At 54.5% G+C, this 19177-nt stretch overlaps 8 protein-coding genes across 8 annotated transcripts; 3 read left to right on the forward strand and 5 right to left on the reverse strand.

Annotated features, from left to right (window-relative positions):
• Positions 1 to 834: 834 nt before the first annotated feature.
• Positions 835 to 3360, forward strand: BDY24DRAFT_362697 (uncharacterized protein). Its single transcript, XM_076637889.1, has 10 exons — positions 835 to 965; positions 1033 to 1133; positions 1205 to 1340; positions 1498 to 1542; positions 1647 to 1757; positions 1844 to 1942; positions 2022 to 2423; positions 2509 to 2640; positions 2718 to 3104; positions 3183 to 3360. The coding sequence occupies exons 1-10, from the start codon at positions 963 to 965 to the stop codon at positions 3255 to 3257; spliced, it is 1491 nt and encodes a 496-aa protein (XP_076496238.1). The 5' UTR covers positions 835 to 962; the 3' UTR covers positions 3258 to 3360.
• Positions 3361 to 3366: 6 nt separating this feature from the next.
• On the reverse strand, positions 3367 to 5236 carry BDY24DRAFT_390529 (lactonase family protein). Its single transcript, XM_076640671.1, has 4 exons — positions 4771 to 5236; positions 4134 to 4527; positions 3664 to 4019; positions 3367 to 3556 (listed from the first exon to the last, which is right to left on the reverse strand). The coding sequence occupies exons 1-4, from the start codon at positions 5050 to 5052 to the stop codon at positions 3449 to 3451; spliced, it is 1140 nt and encodes a 379-aa protein (XP_076496239.1). The 5' UTR covers positions 5053 to 5236; the 3' UTR covers positions 3367 to 3448.
• Positions 5237 to 6060: 824 nt separating this feature from the next.
• BDY24DRAFT_72720 (uncharacterized protein) lies at positions 6061 to 6835 on the reverse strand. The gene is made up of 2 exons (XM_076645084.1): positions 6587 to 6835; positions 6061 to 6515 (listed from the first exon to the last, which is right to left on the reverse strand). Exons 1-2 carry the CDS (start codon positions 6779 to 6781, stop codon positions 6228 to 6230), a joined length of 483 nt encoding a protein of 160 aa, XP_076496240.1. The 5' UTR covers positions 6782 to 6835; the 3' UTR covers positions 6061 to 6227.
• A 756-nt stretch (positions 6836 to 7591) lies between these two features.
• On the forward strand, positions 7592 to 8358 carry BDY24DRAFT_390533 (uncharacterized protein). The gene is made up of 3 exons (XM_076640672.1): positions 7592 to 7699; positions 7790 to 7936; positions 8051 to 8358. Exons 2-3 carry the CDS (start codon positions 7826 to 7828, stop codon positions 8348 to 8350), a joined length of 411 nt encoding a protein of 136 aa, XP_076496241.1. The 5' UTR covers positions 7592 to 7699; positions 7790 to 7825; the 3' UTR covers positions 8351 to 8358.
• A 1133-nt stretch (positions 8359 to 9491) lies between these two features.
• BDY24DRAFT_72741 (uncharacterized protein) lies at positions 9492 to 12137 on the reverse strand. The gene is made up of 7 exons (XM_076645085.1): positions 12020 to 12137; positions 11114 to 11895; positions 10721 to 10986; positions 10440 to 10581; positions 10118 to 10358; positions 9978 to 10028; positions 9492 to 9883 (listed from the first exon to the last, which is right to left on the reverse strand). Exons 2-7 carry the CDS (start codon positions 11854 to 11856, stop codon positions 9629 to 9631), a joined length of 1698 nt encoding a protein of 565 aa, XP_076496242.1. The 5' UTR covers positions 11857 to 11895; positions 12020 to 12137; the 3' UTR covers positions 9492 to 9628.
• Position 12138: 1 nt separating this feature from the next.
• BDY24DRAFT_72785 (arrestin family protein) lies at positions 12139 to 16858 on the reverse strand. The gene is made up of 9 exons (XM_076645086.1): positions 16527 to 16858; positions 16238 to 16391; positions 14088 to 16026; positions 13949 to 13996; positions 13790 to 13857; positions 13300 to 13706; positions 12716 to 13028; positions 12596 to 12644; positions 12139 to 12523 (listed from the first exon to the last, which is right to left on the reverse strand). The coding sequence occupies exons 1-9, from the start codon at positions 16590 to 16592 to the stop codon at positions 12325 to 12327; spliced, it is 3243 nt and encodes a 1080-aa protein (XP_076496243.1). The 5' UTR covers positions 16593 to 16858; the 3' UTR covers positions 12139 to 12324.
• Positions 16859 to 17374: 516 nt separating this feature from the next.
• On the reverse strand, positions 17375 to 18783 carry BDY24DRAFT_390543 (uncharacterized protein). Its single transcript, XM_076640673.1, has 6 exons — positions 18698 to 18783; positions 18524 to 18597; positions 18386 to 18430; positions 18176 to 18312; positions 17779 to 18092; positions 17375 to 17672 (listed from the first exon to the last, which is right to left on the reverse strand). The coding sequence occupies exons 1-6, from the start codon at positions 18753 to 18755 to the stop codon at positions 17650 to 17652; spliced, it is 651 nt and encodes a 216-aa protein (XP_076496244.1). The 5' UTR covers positions 18756 to 18783; the 3' UTR covers positions 17375 to 17649.
• Positions 18784 to 18906: 123 nt separating this feature from the next.
• BDY24DRAFT_415587 (uncharacterized protein) lies at positions 18907 to 19161 on the forward strand (the record flags this gene model as incomplete). Its single annotated transcript, XM_076643468.1, has 2 exons — positions 18907 to 18986; positions 19055 to 19161. Coding segments are annotated over 2 exons (187 nt in total), but the record flags the coding sequence as incomplete, so codon positions are not given.
• Between the last annotated feature and the right edge of the window lie 16 nt (positions 19162 to 19177).

Here is a 19177-nt window from a genome sequence, read left to right on the forward strand (position 1 = left end):
CGACGGGAGGAGATCGTCGGAGTTCGGTCCTCTGGGAGAGAGGAAGGCCTCGTTCCACTCGTTGGAAGGTGAAGGGCGATTCACCGGAGGATCAGGAGGAGTACCACTCAGTACCAGCCGATCCTCTCTCCCCAGTCTCAGCGAGATGACGAGGGAGCGAAACGAATCGACGCCAATGACCGACACGACGACCTCTCCTCCCACTTCGATGGCTCCTCCTCCCTTCCCCAGGACCTCGATCTCCCCCGTCACTTCCTCCGAACGTGTCTTCACCTCCCCTCAACTCCCAACCAGCTCAGCACGCTCTTCCATCACCGTCATGGACGTCGAATCCAGACCCGTCACTCCCGTCAACGGCGAACCCTCGACGGACTCCGGCGCGTCGCCTTCGACGACTCTTCCTCCTCCTTCGGCTTGGAGACCCAGTCAGAGGATGGGAATCGGGAACCTTCTCTCCTCAACGGATGAAGAGGAGGCGAAGTAGGAAGGAAGGAGGTGGTAGCTTTTCTTTCTTTCACGAATTTCCTGTTCTCTCCCTCGTACTGTACTAGCTTAACCTGTCTTCCCTAGTGCAACCTCAAACACGACATCTACGCCCTTCTTTCTCTTCTCGCTAGCTCGCTCGTGTATCTTTGTATCTTTCTCGTTTTCGTTTCGTACTCTCTCACGCGCTGGCCTCGCTCGTCCTCGTTCGTCCCTCGTTGTTTTTCTCCTGCTGCTCGTTAGCTCTTCGACGGTTTCACTTTTGGTCTTTCTATTTGGAAACAAGCACACGCTCGGATCTCTCTCTCTCTCTTGATGACTTTTTTTCACGCTGGAACAAGGGCGGGAGAAAGAGAAAGGGACTCGGGCGAGGCAGAGTCCGAGTTGAGCTTATCGCTTCAAGCTCGAAGCTCCTTCCCTCCCTTCCCTCTCTCCCACCACCCACCACCCGCCAAAAGTATCTTCATCTTTCCCTCGACATGGTGAGTATCTCAGCTTTCTTCTCGCGATTCTCTACGGGTATCTGACTCGCTCTTCTTTCGCTGCCAGGCTTCACCCTTGATTCTGTATGGCTCCCTCGTCGACTCCATCTCGCTCACTCACCTTCGCTACCTCTCCAACGCCCTCATCTGTATCAATCAGCATGGAATGTAAGTCTGATGTTGTTTCTCTCTACCTCTCGTCGCTCGCTGAACCCTTCTCGATGCTTGCGTCCTCGTAGAATCGACTGGCTCGTCCCGAACGTCCCTTCCTCTTCGGTCGCCTCCGTTCTCTCAGAGAAGGGTCTCAAGGGAACGCAGGTCACTCAACTCAAGAAGGGACAGTTCTTGAGTCCTGGATTCATCGATACACATACCGTGAGTCTCGCTGATCTTTTTTCTTGGAAGCTGGGAGGCAGAGGAGAGACGAGAGGAGGGAGGAGAGGAGAGGAGAGGACGGTCGGGTTCCGTCTCACCCGAAGAGATTCGCAGGAGGGCTGATTTTTGTTCTTCGTCTCCGTCTTGGCTTCAACAGCATGCTCCTCAGCACCCCAATCTCGGAACGGGAGGGCAGTACCAGGTGAGTCTTGCTTTCAAAGAAGGAAGGAGGAAGGAGGGAGGAGGAGTTCGAAGCTCACCCAAACCCACGTCCTCCCTCTTCGTTTTCGTGTCTCATTTTCGCAGCTCCTGGACTGGCTGGAGAACGTCACTTTTCCTCGAGAGGCTAGATTCAAGGACGTGGACTATTCGAGGAAGGTCTACGAGAGGGTTGTGAAGAGGACGTTGGATTTGGGGGTGAGTCTGAGTCGGGGCTGAGGCCAGGACTTGGCCGCGTTGAATTGACCTTGCTGACTCTCGTTTGTTTCTGATGGGTTAAACAGACGACGACGAGCTGCTACTACGGGAGTCTGCATCTCGAGTCTACAAAGGTGCTCGCTGATGTGGTTCATGCTGGAGGGCAGCGAGGTTTTGTTGGGAAGGTTCGTTCTCGTCCTCGTTATCGTCTCGCCTCCCTTCCCTCAACGACTCACGACCCTTGCCTTCTCCCTCGCTCTGCAGTGCAACATGGACTCGAACTGCCCCTCGACCTACATCGAACCCTCTCCTTCAGCCTCCATCGCCGATACCGTCTCCCTCATCTCCCACATCCGTTCCCTCCCTGCTTCCTCCCCAACCTCGACTCCTCTCGTTCAACCCATCATCACCCCCCGCTTCGCCATCTCCTGCTCAGCACCTCTCCTTCAAGGACTCGGAGATCTCGTTCGCTCAGAGAAGGAAGCTGGGACAGAGGTTGCTGTTCAGACGCATCTGGGAGAGAACCACGGTGAGATTGCTTTCACGAAGGAGATCTTTGCTGGTGCGAACGAGAGAGGAGGAATGAAGAATGGGTGGGATGGAAGTTATGCCGGAGTCTATGAGTCGTTCGGGCTGTTGGGGGAGAGGACTATCTTGGCTCATTGTGTGAGTTGAGCTCGTCTGAGAAGAGCAGAGAGACGACGCGTCGAGCTGACTTTTCTCGTTCTTTCGTTTCCTCTCGTCGTCTCAGGTTCATCTCGAGGAAACTGAACTTCAGACCATCAAGCGAACCAATTCTGGAATCTCACACTGTCCTACGTCGAACCTCAACCTGCGTTCTGGGTGTGCGAAGGTCGGAGAAATGCTGGAAAGAGGGATCAAGGTGTGTTCTGACGCGTCTTCTCTACCTTCCCTTTCCAAACTCACCTCTGACTCCCCCTTCTTCATCCTCTCTCTCAGGTCGGACTCGGAACCGACTGCTCGGGAGGCTACGAATCCGGAATCCTCTCCCAAATCCGTTCAGCCTCGACAACCTCCAAACTCATCTCGATGGCCTCTCCATCTTCCGCTCCCTCCTCTCCCGAGACTCCGCCGCCCGAAGCAGCCACTTCGACTCCGCGCTACTCAACCCTGCCTCAACTCCCTCTTCCAACGCTCTTCCACCTCGCCACCCTCGGAGGAGCTTCGCTTTGCGGGCTCGACAAGGTCGTGGGCAACTTCGAAGTCGGGAAGGAGTTCGATGCGCTGTTAGTTGATCTGGGAGAGGAGAGAGGAAATGGGGCGTTGTGGTTTGACGAGGAGGAGGGAGGAGAGGAAGGGTGGTTGGAGGGTGGGTTTGAGCAATGGGTGAGTCAGATCTCGACGCGTGTTGCGCGTTTTTGTTCGACCAAGTCCTGACCATCTTCTGTCTCTTCAACCGAACAGATTTGGACGGGAGACGATCGAAACATTGCGAAAGTCTGGGTTCAGGGAAGACTGGTCGGAGGGAAGGATCTCTAGAGACGACCGACCTTGGACTCATCTCAGCTTTTCGCTATCTCTTTTCCTTAGTCTACGATCTTTTACGAAACGATATCTTCATGAAACCAATGCACTTGCATCCAAATGTACGTAGCGCGAGAAGGCTGGCTTAATCTCGAACGTCTAGTAAGGGTTTAAACAAACAAAGGAGAAAGGCGACGCGTCGTCGTTCAGATGAAGAGGACGTGAGTAGCCTTCTCGAGCTGGACCTGCTCCTCGACGACTTCGACCCAAGCTCCTTTGTCGTCCTGTCCGAAGACCGAGACCCAGCCGTCCTCCTACCGAAAGGTGAAAAGAAAGAAGAGGTTCGAGCGACGCGTCAGTTCGATTCGAACAAAAACCCTTCGCTCCACGAATCGGGATCGACGAGGAAGCCGAAACTCACCTGCCCAGCAACAACAACGTATTTACCACATAACGAAACTCCAACAGCTCTGAACTCTCTTCCCTTTCGGGGGAAAAGGAACTCCTTTAACTTGATCTCCCCCGACTCCTCGTTCAAATCGAACAGAGCAAGCGTATCCGTCTCTCGGTCGTTGAGAGTTCTGGTCGAAGCGAGGATGGTAGGGTTGGGTTTGGTAGGGAGGAGGAGGAGCTCCGCGGAGGAGGCAACGGTTCCTTTGTTGACGGGCGAGGAAGGAGGAGGAGGGACGATGGAGGTTTTGGAGATGAGTTTGGGAGGGGAGATGTGCGTGTGGGTGACGGTTGGGAGGAGTTCGTTGATTGTGTAGAGATGCTTGGCTTCAAGCAAAGAGAGGTAGGAAGGAAGGTGGTCAGGGAACGGGGAGGAGATGGCTACGTCGTCGCGACGAGAGGGTGATGAGCGCAAGCCGAGAAGAAGATGAAGGCACTCACCGTCCTTCGACACGAGGATATGCCTAGGTCCCCCTCCCTCATCTCCCTTGATCTCTATCGAATCAACCTGCTCCCACTTCAGATCCTTTCCCTCTCCGACGATCCTCAGCCTCGCAACGACGTCTGAGCCGAGATCTGGGACGAAGATCTCCCTTCCCGAGCCTTCAACCTCGACCTCGACGATCTGATGAGGATGAGGAGCGTCTTGTCGGTCAGGGTTTCGAAGAGGAGAGTCGGAGGGGTTGAAGGGGAACTTGTAGAGGTAGCCTGGGGTGGAGGGATCGAAGGAGGGGATGAAGAACCCGGAGGGAAGGAGAGGGATGATGACAGCGTCTCCCGACATGTAGTTGGCGACGACGAGAGCTGAGAGATCGGTCAGGATGTGAGCATGGGCCTGGAGAAAGAAGGGAGGGAGGCAAAAGAGAGGAAGAAAGTCAGTGGGCTGAAGAGCGCATCATCACCCCTCCACTTCCTTCCTCTTTTTGGAGCTCGTGAAAACTGCTCGTCGGGTAGAAGAGAGAGTCTCCTTCCCAGTTCCTACGAGAGCTTTGTCTACAGACCATTCTCACCAACGAAGATTTCGGAGAAACGTCCTCGTAGAGGTGAGAAGGAGCAGAAAAAAGAAGGAAGAACTCACCGGCGCTCCTCCGCCTGAGCTCACGACCCCTTCCTCCTTGATGCCTCCCTTCCCTCCATCAATCAACCTCCCAACGAAGACCTTCCCATCTTTCTCGTCCTCGAGAACCGAGTAGATGACGTCCTTGTGGACGGGATGCTGCGCAACCCAGGATGGAGAGGTTCCTATCTTGGAAGAAGGCCCGACGATGAGCTTCCCATCTTTCGCTGAAGGAGATGACGGCTTGGTGAAGTAGAGGGTGTGGATTTTATCGGTGTAGGAGCCGAGGAGGATGGTGTCCATGATGATGATAGCGATTCGGTGTAGGAAGGAAAGGGAGGAGAGTGGATTTGAAGGTGTTGGTTGGAGGGGAGATGGCGAAGGAGCTGAATGGAGCTCAGAAAAGGTCGTCGGGGTTGTCGACCCAAAGCGGAAGGAAAAGATATTAGGAAAGGTGAAGAGAAGAGGATCACAGTTTGGATGGACTTGGATCTATCGATACCCTGAATGCTGAGATAAAAAAAAAGCTGCCAGAAAGGACAAACCAGATCGAGGGCTGAAGGGCTTCGACGCGTCCGTCTGCTCTCGCTCGTGCTTTCTTCTCTCTCCTATCCTCCAAAAAAGCAATGGAAATGAAGCGTAGTACATACACGAGCCTTCGAAGTAACAATGAGACTATCAGAGCTCAGGGTACTCCATTCGGAACCTCTCCCACTTCTCTCCATCCCTCTCTCCATCGCGTCCGACAGTCTCAACTCCAGCGTCAACCAACGAGTCCGACTCTTCAAGTCCAAAGTCTCGAGTCTCATGTTCTGTCCATGAGAGAATTTAAGACGTTCGGTAAGTTCGCGAAGGACCACGGGCGTCGAAGAGGCGAGAGCTCACCTTGTTCGACCAACGATGCCCTGCTCTGCTCCTGGAACGCGATCTCTTCCTCCAGTCCTGCAGAAAAAAGCGAATCGAGAGAAGTTTGAGAAGTCAGACTACCGAGTAGAATTTTGGAAGAGGCAGGAGAGCCGACAAAGGACTCACTCTTCATCGCCTCCGTCGCCATGAGCAAAATCATCCTGATCCCGTCCACACCGATCCAAAGGGGAACATCCTCTCCTGCTCGAAAGGGAGAGAAGTAATCGACGGTCTTTAAATCCCTCTTGATCTGGTAGAAGTCGCCGTGCTCGACAGGATCCTCGACCTCTTCATCGCTGCTCGATTCGCTGCTGCCTTGGAACAGGTCGAACAGAAGATCGATCACTCTCGAACGGAGATTTTGATTGAACGTCCTGTAATGAGCGAGTAAGAACGCGATATGCCAGTATTCCTGTTCAAGAGCTGAGCGTAGGTGAGAGGTTGCGAAGGAGGGTAGGTGTTCGGAGGAAAGGTGAGGGAGGTACGTGTCGAGGACGGTGGGAGGAAAGACTGTTGCAAGAAGGCGGACGAAGAAATCTCAGCATGAGTCGGGCTCGTGGAGTAGCAGATCACTACTTACTGGCGTTGTACTTCTTGCCAATCTCCTCGTACGACGTGGGAAGAATCTCGAGAAGAAGTCTTGGGACGAAGAAGGAACCCATCTGTTCTTCAATCTGACCCTCCCAGTTCACTACAAGAACGAGATCTGCTCTACTCTGAGTCGTAAATCTTCTGTTCGTGAAGTTCAAGAGATCTCTCCAGTCTGGAATAGCGAAGATCTCGAGTCGTTGGATGCCCTTGACGAAGGGAAGAAGAAGGGAGGAGGAGGGAGGAGTTGGTGAGCTCGACCTCGCGAGTCTCTGCAAGAGAGGGAGGTCAGACCTTGCTTCTTCTTCGAAGGAGATCGAAACTGGGATAGAATTAGACTCACGAGTCTCTTGAGGAAAGGAATCACATCCTCGGATCTCTTGAGGGCGACGGATCGGTAGAGGAGAGGTCCTGCGAAGGAGAGGAGGGATCGAGAGACGGAACACCAAGCGGCGAGCGTCGAAGGAGAAGGAGAGGATTGAAGGATGAACTCGCGGAGGATTTCGAGTGGGATGCAGACGTCGGAAGCGGTGGACATATCGAGCCGAAAGAAGAAAGATATAGAGAGGGAAGGGAGGGAAGAAAAGGAAGGCGTCGGAGGTCAACTCGTTTCGAGCTTCCTTCCTTCTTTTGAGACTAACTCCATGCTCCTCTGCAACACTTTTTCGTCCAAAACATGTCCCTGTCGACTCATTACGCTCTGGCGTCTTCTACAGGCTAGCCGAAAAGAATCTTGGAGCACGGGATTCAACCTCCCTCCTCACCATCGCCTCCGCCCTCCATCTCCTCCTCCCTCCTCCCCTCTCCTCCTTTTCCCACGCCCTTTCTCTGCCGCCTGGAAGATTGAACGCTTCTTCGACGCACTGTTCGGTATAGAGCTCACATCTCCTTGACGTTTTTCTCGTTTCCAGCCTTCAAGCCGCGTGATTTCGATCTGGACTGACCTGCAGTGCTCAGCTCGACGACCCGAGCTCCCCTCTCTCCCTTCCCTCTCGTCCAACTCCATCTCCCCCTCCTCGCTCTCAACGTCGAACCGACGATGACACCGCACTCAGCACCACCTACTTCGACTCACTTCCCACAACCTTTTCCTTCTCTAGCTCCCGCTCTCACCTCGACTCGGGGTGGAGGAGCAGCCGCAGGAGGAGGATCTTTTCCTTTGAGGAGCAGGAGGGAGAAGGAGGCCGAGGAGCAGCCTGGAGAAGGAGCACACAGAAAGTTGATAACGTTGGAAGGTCTAGACGAAGAACAGGTGAGTCTCTACGACTTTGCAACGAGCAAGAGGGAGGGAGGCAGAGGAAGGAGGAGAGGAAAGCGAGCTCCTCTCTTGTTGACCTGAAGCCCTCCTCGGTCCCCTTTGCATTCCAGCCCTTCCCAGGACCCAACCGCTCGCTACGACTACTTCGAACAGACCATCTCGTCTCTCGAGTCTCTAGTCCTCAAGTTGCAAACGGAGGTTCGTTTCTTCGTCTCTTCTCCTAGCTCCCGTTCCTCCTTCCCTCGCGACGAAGCTGACGAGCTTGTGGCCCGTTTTCACTGCTCATAGAACTCTCAGGCTTACAATTCTCTCTCCCAGAGAGATATGGAGAACCTCGACCTCACTGAGCGAAACAGAGTCCTGCAGGAGGGGCTGAAGGACTGTCAGGACGAGTTGAGGGAGAGCAATCGAGAGAGGGTGTTTTTGGAGGGAGAGGTGAGCCGTTTCTTCCTCGGTCTCGTTTCCTGTCTCGCTTCTCTCGAGCTGAGACGCAGAAGAGTACAAGCAGCTAACACGTGTCTCCTTCTTTGGTGGTGAACCTGAAATCAGCTCAAGTACTTTCGCTCTCACCCGTCTCAGCTTCGTGCCTCGTCGACGACCTCTTCTCTCCTCAAGAAACCGTCTACCATCACCCTTCGAGCCCATTACGAGAGCAGCAAACACATCGAGGGACTTCCATCCTCTCAATCCCTTCCGACTTCGCTTAATTCACCTCTTGCCGTTCGCCGACTAGCCCCCGTCACTCCTCTCACCATCAAGCTCAAACAACGCTCTTCTGTTCGTTCAGCGTCCCTTCCCTTCTCTTCCTCTCAAAACCAACCCCGTTCTCTCTCTCGCCACACAAGCTGATCATCCACATCCCTTCTTCCCTCCCTCATCCACACAGGCCCTCCCACTTCTCTCGCCTCTCGTTTCCTCCCGCTCGTCCATGGCTTCCTCCACCACTCCTCGCTCCGTCTTCCGATCCTCGAACGCATCTCCAACCCAACCCTCTCGAGCCCACCTCCAACTCCAGTCTCTCGCTGGATCCCCGCGGTCCTCCACTTCAGCCCGCTTCCCTCCCTCGCCGATGATGAACAGGACGAGTCGAGAGGGAGGAGGAGACGAGAACGACGACCTGCTGGGAGGAGAGTCGAGGAGAGGCGTAAGGAGGGTGCTTGAAGCTGCTAGAAGGGAGAAAGAACGAAAGGCGGAGGAGAGTGGAGCTGGCTCTCCTTGGTTCCGAGGAGGAGGAGGAGGAGGAGGAGGAGGCGCGTCGAGCTCAAGATCAGGATTGACTTCGTCTTCGGCACTCGGTCTTCCTCCTACCCCTCGACGACTCCCCACCTCGGCTCGCTCTCCTCTTCCATCACCCTTCACTCCCACCTTCTCTCAACGCCAACATCAGCAGCACCAACCCCAGTACGAGCACTCCTTCGACTTCAACTCTTCCTCCTCATCGACCGTCGTCCCACCAGCTTCCTCCCTCCGACGAACCCAAGCCCAGACTCACGAAGTCCGACAACCCCTCGGAACCTCGAACGTGAACGACAGTAGGCGTAGGAACGTGGAAGGGGTGTTGATGGAGAAGATCAAGTCCGTCCTGTCGAAGCAGGAGGTGAAGGAGTTCAGGAAACGTACGTCTCGCTGCCTCGGACTCTTTCCTTCCTCTTCCTTCTTTACCTTACCTCACTTCTTTCTCAATAACCCCTCCCTCTTCTTTTTTGTTCTGTCTGTTCTTGCAGTGGTCACCCGATTCGACTCGGGCGAGTTCAAAAGGGACGAACTCGTTCGACGCGTTCAAGCCGTCTTCTGTCCGAACTCGAAGGGAGCTTCCAGGGTCGAGTGGGGAGAGAGGGGAAGAGTTTGGAGGATGTTTGAGGAGCACATCAACATCAGGAAGTGGGAGTGATGGTGTCGAGGGCCCTGGGGGGAGGATGGAATGAGAGAACGACGGACGACGCGTCGATTCGATTTGCTGCTGCTTACCTTTCTTGCTTTGTTCGTTTGCTTTATGTTTGCTTGTTCGAGTAGTTTGATGATTTTGTACGAGTAGTAATGACTAACGACTCTACGATACTACTAAAAACTAAGATGCGCGAACGAATAGATAGTCAACGAGATCTTCTCTCCTCCCGCGGCCTCGACTCAGAGGCCGTTCCACCTCCTTCTCCCAGCAGGTCCATCAAAATCCTCAATCACCAGCCGATCAAACCCAGCTAGGTCCTCCCACTCTCCTTCATCGACGACTCCTTCCTCCCAAGCTGCTCCTGCTCCCTCGTTGGGTTCGGCGACGTTCGCCGCTCCCCGATTGAACGCTGCGACCTCCTCGGCGTCGAAGAGTTGCTGGAAGCAGGGAGTTCCTGGGTTTTGGTAGTGCGTGTAAGGTTGTGATGGTGGAAGCTTCGAAAGGAACAAGGGAAGAGGAGAGCAAGAAGGTCAGCAAGAGAGGGAATCACGCCGAGGAGGACGTGGGAAGAGGACGAGAGATACGAACAGCTTTTGAACATCGGAAGCAGAAGTGAGTCTGACAGTGCGAGCAGATCATCTGAGAAAACCGATCGATCAAGGACCGGAAGAGGTCAGCTTCGACTTGAGTCTCGCTTCTCCTTTCGCTCTTACTCGCTCCGGACTCACATGATTACACCCGTGACTCTTCTCAACCCTCACACCACACCCACCACAGACTCTACTCTTCTCCTCGAACCACTTCTTGTTCCCCATGTCCTCAATCGCTTGTCGTGCCATCCTCTGGAGGTTCTGCGCTCCGTATCTCTTTTCGAGCATCGAACGCATCGGGGAGTCGGGAGGGAGGGAGATGTAGGTCGAAAGGAAAGGTGGGAGGGTGGGAAGTAGACATGGAGTGTGCACGCCGTGCCTAGGGAACCAGCGAAGAGGAGGAAATTGAGTCAGAGGAGCTCGGTGACGAGAGGAGAAGTAGGCGAGAAACAGAACTCACCAGGTCAAGCGACAAAAGAGACAGAACGAGAACGAGCAGCTTGGACAAGACCGGTAATGCGACCATCGATCTCCCTCCAAAGCTGGAGGAGCAGGTACTGGAGCCTGACATGAAGCGATCGGGCAGAAGGTGTAGCTCGGATCTGAGGACGAAGAGACGCGTCGGTGAGGGGAAGGAAGACGAAACTGAGTCAGCACCTAACTCGAACCAACGAGAAGATCCAACGGAGCTGATCGAAGCTCGAGTAAGACGATTAAGAACGTCTAGACGAGAGGACGCACCTGACTCGACGCGCTTTTTCTCCTTCAGCCTCATCCACCGTTCGAACTGCTCCTCTCCCAACAGATCCTTCACCACCTCTCCAAACTTTACTCCTGCTGCTAAAGACTCTTCTTCATCCCGAACAACATCCACTTCAGGCTCCGACGAAGGTGGAGGAGCCGTCGAGGCTCGTTTCTTGACACAATCAACGGATGGGCAAGCAACGGATCCGACGTCTCCCTCCGTTATAGCCAGAGTCCAACAGCTGGATAAGCAGCTTCGGCAGCTAGAATGTTCGACAAACGTGACAAGGGAGGGATGGGCAGGTCAGAAGAGAAGGAAGGGAAAAGGAGACGCGTCCGAGCCGCGCGACGAAGAGAACCGCCGCTCGACCTTCGCTCCTATGGACTCACAAAACATGACCACACCCTTCCAGCTCCAAGCACTTTCTTCCCTTCTTCTCCTCCAAACAGATCCCACAATCAAAGGTCGTCCTCTCGAACCCTTCGCCCCTCATCCCTCGATCCCAATCCTCCAACTTCCTTCCCAGTCTCCTTAGTCCATCTTCGGTCTCCTCATTCGTCCGCACCTCTATGAGGCCTCCCTTAGACGAGGTGGTGGTGGTGAGAAGGAAGTCCCCCGTCCGAACGAGCTCCAGGAACGTCCAGAGCGACGGGTCGGGGGTGGATGCGAGATGCGTTGATTCGAGGAGTTTTGGGAGGGTTGATTGTAGAAAGGAGGAAGAGAGGTAGGGTGTTGAGGGAGGGGTGGTTATAGATAGGAGTCGTGGTGGAGAGTGAAGAGGATAGGAGGGTGGATAGGCGACGGTGAGGGTCAACGGAGGGAGGTGGAAGAGGTGGAGGAGGGCTGAAGGTACTGGTGGTTTTGATGAGCTGCTTTCACCTCCTTCTGATAATGTTGAAGATAAATCGAAGTTCCTGGGACGTAGTACGACGTTTGCTCCTCCCTCGGCGAGCTCGATACCCAACGCGATCTTGAGACAAGCGGTGGAAGACAAGCTGCTTCCTTCCTTCGACACTGTGTCATCCTGGACGAACGAGAACGAGACGACTTCGGAACCATAGATCGCTTCGAGAGATTCGCACTCTTCTCGCTGGAGTTCGAGGCACGTAGCAAGCTCGTCGGAGGTGCACATTGAGGAAGAAGATGGAGGGAGCAGGAGGAGAGTTGAAGGCTGAGAAAGGGGAGAAGGAAGGAAGGAGAGAGGTCAGCTCGGTCCCACTTCTTCTCTCGCCTCTTCTCTGCTCCTTAGTTTACGTCCCGCTTTTTCATCGGCCAGATCCACAAGCTGTACTCACTGTACGGCTGAGTGGGTAAGAAAAGAAGTCGATCCAAACTCCACGTCGGCGTTGAAGGTGAAAAGGCAGAGGAACGAGAGCTCAGCTCAAGTTCGCCTCGACCTCCACCTTCTCCTTCTTGACGACGGACGAGGTTTTTCACTAGTAAGATCAAGGCATCTAAGATCAAACGCTAATGGTATAGAATGCACGCATATCCAAGAAAAGAACCAACCGAATATAACAGCAGAACGAAACAAAAAAGAGCAGATGAAACCGGAAACGCGACGAAACAGAACGAGAGCACTTCCCTTCCCTTCCTTCCTCTAAAACAATCCCAAAGCAGGTCCCCTAGACCTTGACGAGTTCCTCGACGACGGAGGAGGTAGTGGCGAAGCTGTTCTCGTAGTCGCCGACGAACTGGCTGCTGGGGCTCGAGATCGAGAACGAGAGTTCGAAACTCCCCGAGTGTAGGTCATGATTCGACTTGTAGCGTTGGGTCCGGCCAGAGCGTCGTCGTAGGATCTGCGAGAGTGAATACGAATGTTATTAGTGCAGTGTGGGATGAGACTGAGCAAGAAAGGGAGATGGACTCACGGAGGGATCTCTCCTTGAGCCGTTTCCTGACCTGAGACGAGTCGAGCGACTGCAAAAGTGAACGAAGGGAGAGTCAGAATGAGGTCTCAGTAGATGCAAGAGCGTTAAGAAGTTACTCACACTGCTCGCTTCTCTCCTGGACCGTCTCCGTATTTTCCTCCATCAAGTACCTCGGCGATCCCGCTGGCGAGTGAGTGTGTCTCGACGGAGCGAAGGACGGTGGTGCTCCGATGGTAGGACCTCCAGGCGACGACGAAGGGATCGAGACTCCGACGAGGGTGGATTGGGTCTGAGGTTGGTTGAGAGATCGATGAGCGAAGGCTTGTTCGGCTGAAGTTTTGCAGGTGCAGGTTGCGATGGACGCGTCTTGACGAAGACCGGCGGAGAGGACTTCGTAGGAGGGGAGGGAGATGTACTGGAGGTTGCATCGACACTAAAGAATAGAAGGAAAAGAAGAGGGAGAGTGAGTTGGGAAGCAGGAAGGGGAGGAGGAAGAGAGAGAAAGGACGAACGTCGAGGATGGCGATTGGAGTTTCGCTGAAGAAAGAAGAAGAGAAGATACAATCAGCAAAGAAAAGAAGAAGGTCTCGGAAGGTGGAGATAAGTGAGATACGAACATGATGATGTCGAACTGGGAAGAAAGAGAAAAGGACGAGAGTCAGCAGCCGACGCGACGAGAGACGAAAGGGAATCTCCCAACTCACCTGCTTCTTCTTCCCCTTCGCGTCCAAAGGATCATCGTCCCCACCTCTCTCCACCCTAAACACCACCTTCAACCAATGAGCCACCGTCATGTTCGTCTTCGCATGCTTCGTCGTGAACGAGATCTTCGACGAGCAATCGGGCACCTGCAGCAACTGATCCAGCACCCACGGACCCGTCGGGCTGAGCAACTGGGAAGTCGCATCGTCGGCGTCCATTCCAGAAGTAGCTGAAGCCATGGCGAGAGCGGCGAGAGGGGAGGACGAGATGGCGTCTGAGGCGTCGGAGATGATGGGGAGGATAGGGTTGTGGTTTCCTGGAGCTGGGTGACGGAGAGCAAGGAGTTGGTAGCGACGGGTGGCTTCGTGACGGGCGACTTTCTTGTCGTGGGCGAAGTAGTCGATCTTTTCTGTGAGGGTGGAAGAAGGAAGGGACGGAACGAGGATGAGTTGAAGGTGAGGAGAAGACGTGTCGAGATCGAGTGAGACGAACCTTCGAGCAGGACTGATATACGATAAATCTTGACCTTCTCTAGCGGCATGAGACGAATGCTGATGGGTCTGGAGGGACGAAAGAGAAGAGAGAAGTTGGGGTCAGTCTGGGTCTCGAGGAACGAAAGCCCGTCGCGTCTCGATCCGTCTCCAAACTCACATCTGACCTCCGATCGGGAAACTCTTTCCACTCAGCGCAACGAGGTATCTATGTCAAGTAAAGCAAGAAGGTCTCAGTCCCAAGTTCGAAAGCCTTCGAGCTTCGAAAAAAAGTCGATGCGTCAAAACGATCCACTCACCGAAGCTGCTCCTCCCACTGTCTCTCCACCACCACGTTCTCCGTTTCCTCCGTATCGTCTTCTCCCGGAGTCGCCACCATCCGCACCTCCTTCTCGTCGTTCAAATTGCTCGTCAACGCTCCAGCTCGGTGAACGACAGCCTTCAGTCGATAAACGACGGATCCGAAGTCGGCGTGGATCGTTGGAGGTGTGGAGACGGGGATGGTGAACGAGATGGGGTAGTGGTAGACTCCTGCAAGGTGGACGAAAGAGGTCAGCGTGTTGCTCGAAGCTCCAAAAAGAGACACGCGAGCAACGAACGAACCTTTCCTAAACTCCTTCCACCCAGCCTCCTCATCATCCTTCCCTCCCTCCTCCTCGTCATCACTCCCCGCCGCTCCACCTCTCAGCTTCTTCATCCCCGCAGCTCTTCCTCTCGTCCTACTCGCACTTCGCTCCTCCGTCGTCGCCAGCTCGCTTCCTCCTCTCGTCGGACTCTGCCTCCTCCCTCTCGGCATCTTCCCTGAACCTCCTCTCCCGTGAGGAGGATACTCTTCCACTCCATCCGCGGAAGGAGGGAAGTACTCGCTCCTCGACGACGACCTGTTGTGCGACGACGAGTGCGAGAGCTGATCCTTGATGTCCTGGGAGATCCCTCGAAGCGCACTTCCGACGCCGGAGAACTTGAACCGGGATCGAGAGCGAGATTCGGCTCGAGGTTTGGGAGTCGGAGGTTCGTCGAGGTGGTTGGGGGATGGGGAAGGGGGGTGAGAGGAGGAGGAGGAGGAAGAAGGGTTGAGGGGTAAGTTGCTGCCGTTGACGGTTCCGATGGAGAGGTCTCGAGAGTTTCGACGACTGCTGGAAGGGGAGTGGTAGTCCTCTCCTCGAGGAAGAGGGACTTGTCGACCTGATGGGGAAGAAGAGTTGGAAGAGGTTCCACCGTTGGCAAGGTTGTACGAGACGCGTCGAAGGGAGGAAGGAGGGGTGTCTTGACGGGTGTGGAACGGTTCGAGGGAAGGGACAGCGGAAGCTGGAGGTGTGCCGGAGGAGTACTGATCTGCGTTGAGGGTGGGAGTGAAGGAGTCTCGTCGGTTGGTTTCCGAGGACTCTCGGTAGAGCGAGTTGGAGGTGGAGGTGGAAGTGGAAGAGGAGGTAACGAAGCTGACTTGGTTCGAGATGGGAGGTCGAACCGGACGTTGACCTGAGCTCGGCGTTGAAGGCCTCATCGACTCCTCCTCGAGCGTTGCCGTCAAGCCCATGAGAGCTACGTGAGGATCTGTCGACCGACTCGAATCTCGACTGGTGCTGGCGCTGGGGTAGGCGGATTGGATAGGGCTGAGGATGGAGGGGAGACCGGAAGGAGAAGCGGACACTCGAGGAGCTGAACCGTCGTGAGGGAGGGAGAGGGAGTGGGTTGGAGGAGATCCTTGAGGAGTATAGGCTGGGGAGGGTCCTCGATCGGCTGCTGGATCTTCGAATCGGAAGCGAGTTGGGTAGGAGGTCGTGGAAGATCGTCCTCCGAGCGCGTCCTCCTCTCCGCTTCCGTTGGGATGTTCGTTGTCGAACGAAGGTCGTCGAGAGTGAACGGTACTCCTGCTCGATGGTAGAACACTCTGACTCCTAGCAGTCCTAGGATCCCTTCCTCGACCTCTCTCTCCTCCCAACCCATCCATCTCAGCTCCTCCAACGACCCCTTCCCCAGCTCCTGCTCCTCCTCCTGATCCGGACGCGACAGGTCCTCCGTGAGGGTGGTGGTGATGCAGAAGTCCAGCGATTCCATTCCGAATGCTCGTATCCCAGTCCTCGACGTCCGTCTCTCGATCTCCAATGATTCCAGGTCCTATAGACGTCGCTCTCCGAGTCCTCGATGCTGATCCTGATCGCGCAGCGGTGAAGAAGTTGGTCGTGGCCTCGAAGATGGTGTGCTCTTCGTGCACCTCTGTCCTTCGAGCTCCGATACCTGCAGAGAGGGGAAAACGTGCACCGAGTCAGCATGGAGAAGAGGAAGATGGAGAGGAGGAGAACAAGAGCGGGAGATTGGTCTTGAAGCTGGAGATTGGAGATCGGATTCGACAACGGTTCGAATGAAACGAGCTCTCTTTTCTCTCCCTTCCCTCCGCGGCGAAGGCACCGAGAGAGAAAAGCACACGAAGGAAGCGAGAAAAGCTTACCTTCTGGCCACTCTGTTCTAGCTTTCCCTTCTAAGACGATGTCGATTCGTTTGATCCTGCTTGGTTTGGTGAGAGTGAGGGTGAGCACACCTCGGAGGAGAGCGGGAGGGACATCGTCTCGTTGCAGAGTTCGTCGTCCACGAGAATCTTCGCCCTGAAGAAGCAGAGAGAGCAACATAGAGGGTTGGAAGAGAGAGAGAGGGAGGGACGAGGGGTCAGCTTCGAAGGAAGGAAGGAAGGAAGGAGGGAGGGAGGTGGAAGCTCCAGATAAGGAACAGCTAGAACTCACCGTTGCAGGTCCACGAAGGAAGACTACAGGCTCAGTTAACTCGATATGAACTCCGTTCTTGACCATTCAAGGACGAGAAGGCGAAGAAGAAGGGAAGGAGGGAGAAGGAGGAGGGAAAGGGGAAGGGGAAGGGAAGGGAAGGGAGGGAGGACTGTGATCGTTGGAGGTGAAAGTGGTTGAGCTCATGAACTTTCCGAATCAAGTCCGAAAGGTTCTCGTTGCGCCAAGTTCGGAAAACTTTCTTTCCTTCTCGGTTCAGCTCGAGAGTGACGGCTGAAGACCGACTTGGAGCACCAAAATCTTGGAGGAAAGCTGTCTTTTCCAACGAGGAGAGCTCACGAAGAGCAAGAGGGGAAAGGCCAGGCTCGGTGCTTCAAAGGTTCAAGCTTCGAGAGCTCTTCTTGCGAGAAGATTTTTTTTCAGCTTTATTCCAGCGGAGGAACCCGTCTTTGTTGAGTTTCCTCTCCTACCTCTTTTTTCACGTCAGACGAACTATTCGGAGGCGAAGAGAAAGAGAAGGAGAGCAGCACCGCGTTTGGTTGAAGCTCATTCGAAGCTCCTCCTCCTCCTCCCTCCCTCGACTGCTTCCCTCTCAGCGGTCTCCTTTTGGAGATTCATGGGATCAGGGACCAACGCATGCATCTAGGATCTATTCCGTGCTGACGGAGGAGAGCCAAACCAAAAGATTAAATGGGGTTTGGAAGGAAGAAGAACAACGGAGGAGAGATTGAGCTCGGGGATCAAGCTGGTTCGCCTCCTTCGCGACCCCTGCCAGCTTTCGACCTCTACAGGAGTCTTTTGCGAAGAACGAGAGGTCTATCGACCTTTCCTTTAAGCTCTCTCTCTCAGCCCTCTCAACTCAACCTTTTCGAAAAAAGAGGCGGAGTGAAAAAAGACGTCGACCACCTTGGGCGCGTCGAGCCTCTTCCACTCTCGCCTTCTCCTCTCCCACTCCAGCAAAGCACCCTCGAGGTTTTACTAGGGGCATTGGGAATCGACTTTGACGTTGATGTTATTCCTGAGTCGTGACTGAAAGAGCCAGGCTGGCGACGGAGGAATATAAAGTCGTGAAAAGGTCGTGAACGACGCGTCGAATCGGTTAAAACGAGAGATCTGCCCACTCCTACTGCCGTCCAGGATAGGCAGCTGTCAAAAGCCCTAGAAAGCAAATCAGCACTCGTCCCTCCCACCTTCCCAACCCCATCCTTCGAACCCAAAAAAACAAAAGCAAAAGCAAAAGCAAAAGACTCACGCAACCCCTCCCCTTCCTCTCTCCTTCTCCCTCCCCTATCACTCCTCGCTTTCACCCGTTCCTTCTCCACCCTGTCCCAAAACTCCCAAGCTTTCCCATCCCTCACTCCGACGTCCACGTCCACCTTGGTCGCGCTCTCGGGGAAGCCTCCTTGGAGGGTTGGCGAGAAGACGAAGGAGACGGAGGGAGGGGAGAGGATGGGTTGGTTGAACTGGAGGGAGTGCAGAGAGCGGAGAGGGATGGAGAGGGAGTGGATTCGAGTGGATTCCGAGCGGGAAGAAAGGGAAGAAGGGGTGGGGAGGAGGGAGGAGATGCTGAGGAGAGAGGGAGCGAGAGGAGGTCAGTTGAACGATACCTTAATAGGGACGGAGAGGGAGTTAAGAAAAAAGGGACAAACTAGGAATAGGAGGATTGTAGGATCGAGGAGCTGCTTGTTGATGGTGCTGATGGAGTGTTTGTTGAGGAGGAGGAAGCAGATGGTTCGAAGGAGGGAGGGAGAGTCGAGCTCTGCGTCGTTGGGGAGAGGAAGATGATCTGGCCGTTCGTTTCGTTCGTTCGAGTCAGCTTTCGAAAGATAGAAAGATAGACAGACGTAAAAGATACGCACTCGTTGATTCGAAACCCAAACTTTCCCACTAGCTCTCAGCGTGTTCTTCATCACAGCGAAAGAAAAGAAACGAGTCGGAGGTCAGCTTCGACGTTCGTTCGTTCATCGCCGCTCCTCCTCTATCCTCCTCCCACTAACTTTCGGACCCTGAAGCGTAGGCGGTACCACGACCGTCAGATCTGCCGCTTCAACTATATAGACGAACTTTTCCTCTGTTCGAACCGAATCAAACGATCAAGAGAGGAAGGAAGGGTTGGGTTGCGAGGTCAGCTCTCCCTGTCGCTCCTTCCCTCGCTGAAACAGACTGCTCACCAGGCAAAGGAACCGGCTCTAGTCCTGTCGTAGATACTTGAGTCCAGTTCAAAGACATATCAACAAAAAAAAAAGTGATGCTCGTGGTTGGTAGTCAACCAAATCCTCCTGGCCTTCTGGCTCGTTTCGACCCCGCCCTCCCTTCTCCCTCCCTCCCACCCTCCACACGCCCCGCCTCACCCTCCCTCCCTCCTCCTTTTCATTCAAGAATGGTCAAGCACGATCCAACCAAAGAGCCAGAGAGGTACATCTTCATGGGAGACGACAACGTCGACGTCTATACCCATGGGTGAGTGCTTTAATCCATCTCGAGAGAGGAAGGAGGAGCGAAGCTGAGATGGTTCCTTCGTTTCATAGACAAATGTACGAACCCACGCCGATGCCGAAACACGTCCCTCACGTCGCTGAGCTCGGGATCACGTCCGCTCCGTTGAAGAGCGCGAGTTTCTTGATGGGAACGTATTGTAAGGATTATACGGG

The sequence above is a fragment of the Mrakia frigida genome (assembly GCF_051309035.1).
Source record: "Mrakia frigida strain ATCC 22029 unplaced genomic scaffold BDY24scaffold_17, whole genome shotgun sequence".
Taxonomy (NCBI): domain Eukaryota; kingdom Fungi; phylum Basidiomycota; class Tremellomycetes; order Cystofilobasidiales; family Mrakiaceae; genus Mrakia; species Mrakia frigida.